We start from the raw sequence: 11,330 nt of genomic DNA, 5'->3' as shown, positions 1-11,330 counted from the left end.
ACAGAAGAATAAAGGGAGTAAAACAATTTGATTTAGTTCAGTAAAGTTGTCAGTAAAACTTAGCGCACATTAAAAACCGTGACATAGATATTAAGTCCAAAATGTTTATAGTAGAACAAATAGTTTGTAATTTTAAAACCGTTGCAAATTAAGATAATATCTAGATTGCTATAATAAATAATTTTAAATAATGTCCTGTTAAGTCCTAAGTGCTGACTTATTAATTTGTTTAAGTAACAATGCCACAACAATAAAAATGCCCTGAAAAGTTATGAAATGATTAGAATTATTATAATGTAAGAATGGGACAAAATATTTACGACAGTTTCACCAGGAACAAAGTTTGCTAACAATAAATTGTTGCATACAATATTTCCTAAGAATTTCTTGAAATTACAACAAAAACCCTTACATTTAAATCACAAGCCTTAAAAGTATTAACTCTTCTGTGTCTCGCTTTAGCACAAATTAAATCCCAACGATAATGTCGTTGCGCTATTCAAGTTCGAATAACTAGAATAGTAATGGCGGCATTACTGATTCACACCCTGCGAAGACAAGAATGCTTGGCACAATTATTGTGGTTAATTTTTATTGAAATTGAAATATTCAAAATGGAAAAGGGAGGGCATCACGACTATAAAGGAACCTACTACGTAACGTTGTACAAGTCGTAATTTGATTATCCAACAATCATTCAGATCGTTGTGGTTTGATTTCATATTTTGGTCAGTTCATTATAAAAATGGATTTAAAATATGTAAGTATATGCGACACGGTGCTGTGCAATTATTTTTTGAATATAGTATTGTTTTAAAGATGATATCCATAACAAAAAGTTTGATAATGATTAATTAATCTTAATCAGTAGTTTATCTGGTATTTTCAGTTGTTGGGATTATGTGAAAGAAATTTCAATCTCAATTTTTGTACCCACAAGTTAGAATTTTCGGTCACCGTTCGAAGAAATAATTTATTTGAATCTAGAAAATGATATAAATGTTTTTACTTTAATTCTATTAATGTTTCTTTTTGAAAGTTTAGTCATTTAAATGAAATTGTTCTCAGTTTTTTGAATATAAATATAACCTTCTATCCATGCCGTGTACTTTTGTGTATTAATAGTATATGGGTTTGACACATTTTGAGAAGTGAGAATCGCCAAAAGTCACAGGAGGCAAAATCTGCTTGATCGTTGAAACATTACACAATTTAATTCACGAATTTCAACAATGATGTTCGAATTGTGTGATTTTGTTACCAGATACTTTCTCTACTGTAAATGCAAGATATTTTCGTCCAATTAGCTCAAAAAATTGGTGGAGTAACTTATAATTTGTTGTCTTGCAAGTCGGTAGGTAATGATGAAATTGTACAGAAAAATTTTCCTGGACAACTTTCAAGTCCTTGATCCATTGTTTTGGAAATTTTTGTTCAGCTTTTTCCTTGGCTCCATTTTTGAAATTACCAAAATATATTTCTGGTAATATTGCATATTCTTGAATCCTTCGTCACTATATATAACAAAGCAAAATATTTTTACGCTTCGTTTAAACTTAAAATATAAATTTTTAAAAAGTTATAAATAATAATTCTTATATACATACACACATATATATATATATATATATATATATATATATATATATATATTCTAAGCCGTATTACCTAATAGCTCTTGCTCCTTGTATAAATTCCTTTTTTTTTTCGGTCTTTTTCTTTAGCCGAAGTCTATATGGAGTATTTCCCTGATACGTTATTCCTAGGTTTGCTTTAGTCGCCCTCTGATATTTCTTACATGTCTAGTATCCCCCATGTTCCCCAAGTTTCTCCACTGACAGAGATAATTTGATTTAAGAAGACGCAGATCTGATTCGCAATTATGAAGCACTAGACAAAATTCTCCACAAATAACCTTTTAAATTCTCTATCAAATGAGATATTGTTCCTGTTCTTGGCCCCATAATTGAGTAGTATTGAGGCGCTTTCTAATTTTTTTACTTCTCATTTTGTTTGTATTTGATACACCCACGACTTTTCCAGTACGTTTCATTTCTCTTAATAAACGTACATTGACAAAAATAAGAATAGTACTACTTCCCATCGACGTATATATTTCAGGCCACCATTATCTTGATTCTTGCCGGCACAGTACTCACCCTTCCTCAGCGAGAAGAGCGCGGTTTCTCCAACCCAGAGTATTATCAGAAATCTCCACTAAACGACGTGCCCATCCTCCACATGGAGGTGACCAATGACGGCGAGGGGGTCTACAAGTTTGCATACGAAACGGGCAATAAAATTGCTCAACAGGAAAGTGGTAGGTTCCGTGACGTGCTTAACATCTATCATCACACACATTCATGTCTAATTTTTTATTTTAAAGGTGATGGAAATACTGCCCAAGGGTCGTACGCTTACACAGCCCCAGACGGCCAACAAATCAGCATGTCCTACGTCGCGGACGCCAACGGTTTCCATCCTCAGGGTTCCCACGTGCCGGTTCCGCCACCGATGCCCGAGTTGATCAAGCGAGCGGTGGAACAAAATCTGGCCGATGAAGCGCGAGGCGTCTTCGACGACGGACAGTACAGAGAGGGCAGGGAGGGACTGGCCGCTCCGGCACTACCCAAACAGTTCCGCGTATAGATGGCGCTGGTGGATAGAATCTTAAGATGACTGTAAATATATATAACGAGGGTAACGTGAAGTTGTAGATACGCTGGTGAGATGCAAATAAAGTACTTATGTTGAATGAGATGGCTTTTGAATTATCCATACTGAATTAAGGCTAAGGCTACCGGAAATAAACTCGTATATGATAAAAATTGAATGTACCAGACACGTTTTAGTTCTTAAGAACCTGATAAGGACCCTTACAATCTATTCGACACAGTAGCGTCACTGCATCAATTGATATCATTTTGATAAAAACAGTATTATGGAAGTTCCAAAAAGCTAGCATCCATGGAAAGGCTACGATTGCAAAAGTCTTTATAATATATTATCATATTCATCAGTATATATTATATACTGATGAGCACGAAAGTTAAAAAATAAAACGTGTTAAACACTTGTAGTGATATATATATATATATATATATATATATATATATATATATATATATATATATATATATATATATATATATATATATATATATATATATATATATATATATATATAAATGTCTTGTAGGTCTTACGGATACAACGTAATCGAAGAAAATATTTTAAACCTCTCCAGTCCACCCTATTAAACTAAAATCATCAAATAATATTAAATGATTGTCGACCAAAATAGCGCTGACCATTACAAAACACCAAAGAAACCTCTGTAATAATTAACAAGAATACACATATATTTTGAACAACATAAAAAAGTCACTTAATAAAATAACATTTAGTCCGAATTGAAAGGAAGCAACCGAAGCTTTCTTCATTCCCATAAATCACACTTTTTATATTTAAACGAGCGTAAGATTGGGTAGAGATCTGAGATAGCGTATTATAAATTATGCAGAGGCCATCTCAGACGATCCATTCAAAGGTGCACTTTAACAATATATATAAAAGGAACTTTTTTTGGTTCGCTATTGAAATGGAAAATGTTATTACTAATCGTTCTGTGGTGTAATCGTATTTTATATATAAAAAATATAATTAATTATTTTTTTATACTATATAATGATGATTTTTTATCATTTTTTAGATACCACTAGCTTAAATAATTATGTGCTAATAATTATTTTTTTATAATAGAATATTACTCAAGTTAATTGGCCTATAATATGAAATATGTATTTATTTTTATCATAGTAACTTTCATTTATAAACTTTTTCGAGAGCTTTTGAACGAAACATATTCAATACTTATTTTATATGAAAATAATTTGTATATATTCTTTTTACACATATATACAGAGTCATGTTTCTACACAGGAAGTATCATATACATAGTCTGTCGAAATTAGCAGTGAACTCACATCATTTATCAATTTAACTTTAACATTTTAGTTTATTTTGGCTTTGATATATAACAACATTCTAATATAAATAAAATAGTGAAACAAAAATGTTATAAAATCTCATTTATATTGACAATATAGGACTTCCAATGCATCCAATGACTTAAACTTAAACTTAGCCACATTAGCTTGTAGTTTAGAGTTATTTTTTAATATTTACATTGAACTCTAAACTTTCTAAACCACCCTCTTGAGGCTTCGTCTACCTAATTAATAATTGTACAATTAAGTAACGTATTTTATTTTAATTAGAGAACATATTTACCTTTTTACGTTTAGTACCTGCTCTTCGTTGTTGTGTTTTCTTGTCAAATCATTCTGATATCACAATAATTCTTGTTCGCTTATTTTGTTACTAGTTTTGTATAATTTTCTTAATAAAATTTGATTCAATCACTGCATTCTCCCTAATGCATTTGCCATATCTACAAAAGAGTTAGTGTTAATACTCTCCTCGTACATTTTATAGAAACACTCATATACATTCTGAACTATTACACACATACGTGTGCACATAAATCTTTCACACTCTACAATACCATTTTCTACAGTTATCCTATATTAATTATAAACCCACCTTTGGTTGTTTCCACTCTCATCACCTTGTCTTGGTATTGTCAACATTGAATCATAATCCCACATCCAGAAAGTTTCATTGACTCACTGTCACATTCTGAGCTATTATTAATGTCAATAACTAAGCTGTTAATTTCCAATCTAACACTAGTTCATAATTCCAATTTGTCAATTTGTTCTTTCGTGTCGCCAATGGAGTTCATTCAACCCTAAGGGTGTTATTGTAGGCAATCTTTTCCACATATCCAAACCGTTATTTCTTGAATATTTTCTCGACTTGCATGTTTGTTGTTGTTATACTTTGCGACATCCCATAGCAGTCAATCTGGTCGAATATAAGTGATAAGACTTTAACTTCTATGGCCATATTATCATATGTGCTACTGAAGTAGAAAAGTGCCCCAGTCTCCCCTAATTATTTTGTTTTGAGTTATTAAATGAATTAATCTATTTTAACTAGCAATATAATTAATATATTTTTAAAATAAGGCACCATATAGGCTTATTATACTATTATAATATTGTAATTAAAGATTAACAACTTATTATAGTTTAAGCTGACTATTATTATATCCACCTTAGATCTTAAACGATTTAGCTCGATTAATACACCATTTTTAAGTTCATTATTGATTATTATTCGCATGATCGGTCGTACATGAACGTCAATCATCGCATAAAAACAAACTCGTCGACGTATCGCGCCTCTCGATACCCACATTCTTCGCCATTACGTTATTATTATGACATGACGCGGATGCACCATTTGCCGTCATTTCGTCGTCCTTAATTTCAATCATTGTTCCGTCGCCAAACGAACAAAAACAATGCTCCTCGGGTGAAGACGTTTTCCTTCGTTCATTAGTGAATGCTCGATGAAGAAAGATCTCAATCTAGGCTTCATATCGTTAATACTTGCCTCGTTTTATATTCAAACATTTCGACAGGTTTTGGCATGGTTACCTTTTAAAGGTTTTTTGGTTTTTAAGTCAGTGTTCTGGACTTTATATATTATATTTAATATTTTTAACGCGTTTCTTGATAATTTGACAATGAAATGACAGTGATTCTATTATTACATTAAAATGACAGAGAACACACTTTTTTTAATTATTAAATTATTACATTGTTACTAGTCGTTTCCAACTAATCTACAATTTGTCTTTATGATAACTTAAATATAGTTATATAACTAGGGGGGCCCATTGGCCTTATCTCGGTCTCTAGTCAAATAATGTTTACTGCTTTCACTGCTATATTTTTTTTATTATATGCACATCACTATACAATAATACACAAGATGAGATTGTTTGATTGTTTTGAATATGTGTCCTGTTCTGGTGGTATCCAAAAGCTGCAATACTTCAATATTATCATGAGAATGGGGTCTTTCCTCATGTCCCCTTGCAATTCTCTTGATTTCTTGATTAACTGTGGGTATCAAAGGCTCGATGTAGGTAATCAGTTCTATAGTATTTGGATGCACCCACAATACCTCTCGGGACTTTGTTCTGAAAAATATGTATTTTGTTTATGTTACTTTTTGCAGAACATCCCCATAATTGAACTCCGTATGTCCATACAGGTTTCAGTAGTTGCTTATATAATAGCAGTTTATTATTTATTATGTACTAATAATTGTAATTTTCTTCCAATTATGTAGTACATTTTCCTATATTTCAATTCCAGTTCTTCTCTTTTCTTCTTTATATGTTCCTTTCAGCGAAGTTTTGCATCAATATTCATTCCGAGATATTTTGCATTTTCGCTATATGAAATGATTATTTATGTAAGTATTATTTAATGTTATTGGTGCTTATACGGTTTGATTGTAGGTGAATTGCACATGCGCAGATTTACTATCGTTAATTTTTATTTTCCAAAGTTGTGTCTAATTATTTATATTGTCACTTGCCTGTTGTAATTTTCGTGAGGCTTCTTCACTATTGTCTCCGACCGCTATAATCGCAGTATCACCAGCAAATGTAGCCATCGTAATATTCTTCATTTGTGGTATATCACAAGTGTAGAGTAGATAAAGCATTAGCCCCAGTTTCCTTGTGGTACACCTGATTTAGCTTCTTTTATTGTAGAGTAAGCTTGTTCTTGTTGAAACATTCTGGTTGTAATGTACGATTTTAATAGTTCGGTGTGTTGTTTTGGTAACATTTTCTGTACCTTATCAACAAGGCCTTCATGCTAAACCTTATCGAAAGCTTGTAATACATCTAAGAATATAGCTGAACATACTTTTTTACTTTCGTAGGCTTTTTCAATAACATGTGTTATTCTGTGGTCAATTGTTGAATGCTTGTTAATAAACCCAAAGTGGTATGTTGGTATTAGGTTCTTTGTCTCTATGATCGGTTTTATTCTTTTAAATAGGAGTTTTTTAAAAACCTTAGATTTTACTGGCAGCAGTGAAGAACACACTTGAAAATATTTCTTTTCACCAAAACATTTCCTTTCCCACTGAGTAGAGGTTCATCTTGAGACATCATTGAGGCACTCCATTTTCCTTAGTAACTTTTCTTCATCTCTTTCATACCCTGTTAGAGTCGTTTACCTGACTCTTCACTAACATTTCACAAATTTTCCGGGAATTAGTCGAGGTATGAATGAAGAAAATGCACTTTTAGACTCATTAGATAAGAACAACAAACTTGAAATACTTTTAGCATATTTTTCACGATTTGTTCATAGTTAAAGTCTTCATTATTAATTTGTTTTGTTTGTTTTATTTGTTTGAGGGTACTTATAAGTGTGGTGCCTTACGTGTACCGTTTCGTGGTGCGAGGGTGTTCGTGCGCTGATGTCATGCATGATGGGCTTCTGTGTTCTTTGTCCATCGCGTTAGTGGGATAACGTCGACCATGTCATGTTGATGTTTCCCGTTTCTCGTACTATCCTTCCATGCACGTGTCAGGCACCTGTCGAGTGGCTTCTGTTGAGCTTGTTTATCTGTTAGGCACTTTGATCACGTCGAGGTTACCAATTGTAGGAATGTTCGTCTGGTCGGTCGAAATGTGTGGCTGTCGATGCGATGGTTTGTCTGAACACTCACTGCTATTTTGTGGAAGGAATTAACACGGGAACTGAAAACACTGGTTGAACAAAAACTTGTTTTACTTCGATATTGAATGATCACGTATAGTTGACGGGAGAATGGACAGGATATTAGGTTAAGGTGAAGAAAGTATGGTAGCGCTGTGGAAGTGTGGGGTTACAAGTGGGTAGATAAAAGAAAAGAGAGCGAGATGTGATGATCTTTTATAGCCGGGAACCGCATGGTACCAATTCACCAGCGTTACCAACCTTTGACTTTGTTGTAGGTAAGTTCGTAATGGCCTAAAGGGTAGTAGCGGTTGCTACAAGGTAATTTTGAAGGTTATTAAGATTTTTTTGATTCATTTTCGTGTATTGCAAGTAACTAATAAGTTCATTTGTGTATTAACATTTAAAATGAATATTAAATAAAAGCAAATAATATATACAATTATAAAATAGCTTCATAAAATTTTAATTCCTCATTTGTTGGTGACTTGTTGAGCACACAAGACCAATTAGAAAGCAGTAGAAAAACGAAAGATATCAAATTAAAGACCATCTATCTGCAAGGGTGATCGAATAGTAATATATCAATATCTTATGATATATAATTATATTGTACACGTTACTCCATGGCTAAACAAATAAAAACGATGCTCTTTTAATGAAAATGTTTTCCTTCGTTCCTTAATGAAGACGCGATGAAGAAAGCTCTCAATCTGGGCTTCAAATCGTTAACATTTGCTTCGTTTCATATTCAAACGTTTCGTCATGTTTTATTTCTACCTTTTAAACAAACAGTCGTATTATTATTATTATTATTACGACTGGTTTTTGCTGCTTTATTTCATCCAGCACCGACCAGAACTTGTTCCACCATAAACTTTTACGATTCCGATGATTAATAACCGAACCTATCGGGCACCAGCAGCTGGTTTCTCAAGCCGCGACATTCGCCACGGTACTACAGCCATTAAGAATTGTTTACATCGTGCATTATCGTCCGCAGGATCCTCCAGATAATTGGTAAACGCTTCTCGGTCATCATAATTATAATTAGTTATTGCGGAGTTGGTTTTTTTCGTAAATGTATCGTCATGTCCTTATCGGGTGACTTTAGCTATATGGTTCATAAAATACCATTTTAAATAGTCCGTTTCTTGGCGACCTTTATCTAAATTGGCTGTTATATATCTCTTAATGGTTGTTGTGGTCTTAAAGATGGCCGTTCTCCACGCTGCAGATTTATAATAATTATGCAAATATATGAAGTTTTTTTTAATTGTTGTGTGAAGCAAATATTGGATATATAAAAGTGATAAAGAAACATTTGTATTCAACTACACAGTTTCAAAAGCATTGATTTATGGTTTTTTTTCTTGTATTATTATTCAATTTCATGTATTTGATTAATCTTATCTATTGATGACAACACAATAACCATCAAATTCGATGTTTCCTATATTTCTCTATATAAAATAACAGATTTCCATTCAGGCAAATAAATCTATACAGGTGTTCAGTTCAGTCGAAGAAATCTGCTGCCTCAGACCTTCTAACACATTTAGAAACTTATGGTTGATGGTTTAAAAGTGGTGATCTTTTATGTCATTGACAAAAAACAACCAATAGTACCAAAATAGTTCAATGGCACTCAATTATAATTGGATGGAGACCGAACTCAATCTCTTAACGGACTTTAAGCTAACCTAGAGGACCAAAATAGTTCAATGGCAATCAATTGTAAGACTCATTTGACGAAGACCCAACTCAAACTCTTAAAGGATTTTAAAACAATCTAAAGGACCAAAATAGTTCAATGGCAATCAATTGTAAGACACATTGGGTCAAGACCCAACTCAAACTCTTAACCGACTTTAAGACAGTATAGAAGACCAAAATAGTTCAATGGTAATCATTTGTAAGACTCAACGGACTTTAATATAGCTTAACGGTTGATGAATGAACTGTTTCCAAGAGTTTACATGTGATGGAAAAGACCGTGAAGAAGAAAAACACTGAGAATTTGTAAACCGCTTCAACAATAGAATGTTATTGCTTGCCAGACAAATGTATATTTTTGACACTTATTGTCACTATCGACAAAAAGCGGATTTGTTTCAATAATCCCAAGAGCACAAAGTGATGGTTTGATCCAGGAAAGCAGTTCATATTGAAACGAAAGCTGAATGCTGAATCCATGATAATACAGTCTTATTATACATATAGTAGATTCAGCATGATGTAGCGCATTAAGAGCTGCTAAAACTGAATGAAACTGTTACTCCAAATATCTACCGGTATCAGTAGAACAAAATAAATTATTGGTGTTGTTTCAAAAAAGGCAATCAGAAGCTAGTGAGAGCACAAAGTCATCCTCTTGACTGACCACGCCTACCAATACGTAAAAAAGTGGTGAAGGATATTGTGTTGCAGCTAAAATGTGAAGTTCTTCTATACCCAGTATCCTCATCAGATATTATCTACTGACTACCACTTATTCATCTAGAAGCAGCATAAATTGGCTGGCACACGGCTTCGAAATACTGAAGGAGTATAAAATGGAAAGACTATTTGTTCTGTTGAATCTATCTTAAAAGTGTTAATTTTCAAGCGATTAAAGACACTCACCATGCATTGTTTCTTTGGAACTAATCCAATCATAAATATTTTAAAGGGATAGATAAAAATTTTGCCAAAATATTCAATCGATAATACTTTTGTGGGCATAAGTCTTCTAATATTTCCAGTTATTTTGACTGTTTCTTATAGCTAAAGTGATCTAAATAAATACGGCGAAAACAAAGTTGTGTAATTCATCTTGCAGATATTTGTGTCATTCAATATTATCTTTACCCATTAAAATTAGCAAAAAGTAAACGTAAAAAACATAAATTTTACATATTTACTGTGATACAATATTTTAATTAATTTTCATTCGGTTTCTAGATGTAATAATAAATCGATAAAAAGTCCCAATTAATTGTTTATTTACATTGCAGTGCCGAAAAAAATTTAAAATAGGTGATTAAATCTTTGAAGGCAAACTCCTACAGCTATAGCTTCTGTGAAAACCATTAAAATGAATTCGTCTAATGCTATCGTCACAAATATACATCGTAAATCAAAATTGATATAATCAAAAAATTTATTTTGTTTATTTATATATTTGTGTATACGATATGTAAGTACCTAACAACTTTATTCTGACTCAAGTTACCAGATGATAAGAAGAATTTTATTCAATATTGTATGTTTCACTTCAGACTACATAATTAAATGAAAAACTAAAAAATTAAATTAATAATTAAAGTGAATTATCTGACGACACAAATAAACATTCTAAGATACATGTTAGTTAATGTAGTGGAAAACTAAGTTCGACAAACATTCAAAACAAAACAAAATCCTTGCTTACAATAAAGAAACAAAAGTTATAGAACAAATTTTTGTAAAAATTAGTATCCTACATTGTTTCTTTATTATTAAATATAGGCCATATTTATATGGAGGTTTTATCATTTCGAAACATAACTGAGCAAATGTCATTGTTGATGTTAAAAGTCATTGTTACAATGTTTGAGTGATATTTAAATATAAGGAATTAGGTTTTGTATTTGCATTTTTACTAAAATCGCATTGTCTCTCCTATATTAATATTATTTATTACAATTTCAG

At 32.1% G+C, this 11,330-nt stretch overlaps 1 protein-coding gene across 1 annotated transcript; it reads left to right on the top strand.

Moving 5' to 3' along the window:
- Positions 1-682: 682 nt before the first annotated feature.
- LOC143203540 (cuticle protein 3) lies at positions 683-2,755 on the top strand. Its single transcript, XM_076415727.1, has 3 exons — positions 683-760; positions 2,122-2,320; positions 2,387-2,755. Exons 1-3 carry the CDS (start codon positions 746-748, stop codon positions 2,647-2,649), a joined length of 477 nt encoding a protein of 158 aa, XP_076271842.1. The 5' UTR covers positions 683-745; the 3' UTR covers positions 2,650-2,755.
- The last annotated feature ends 8,575 nt before the right edge of the window (positions 2,756-11,330 follow it).

Source organism: Rhynchophorus ferrugineus, unplaced genomic scaffold (genome assembly GCF_030347505.1).
Source record: "Rhynchophorus ferrugineus isolate W39M unplaced genomic scaffold, kcgeb_rfMv2 rfM10, whole genome shotgun sequence".
Taxonomy (NCBI): Eukaryota; Metazoa; Arthropoda; class Insecta; order Coleoptera; family Curculionidae; genus Rhynchophorus; species Rhynchophorus ferrugineus.
This window is presented reverse-complemented; position numbering and strand designations above follow the sequence as displayed.

What these genes read in the sequence shown, in the direction of transcription:
- LOC143203540 (XM_076415727.1), top strand. An exon ending in AATTGCTCAACAGGAAAGTG is followed by an intron (nt 2,321 to 2,386) that starts GTAGGTTCCGTG and finishes TTTATTTTAAAG; the next exon opens with GTGATGGAAATACTGCCCAA.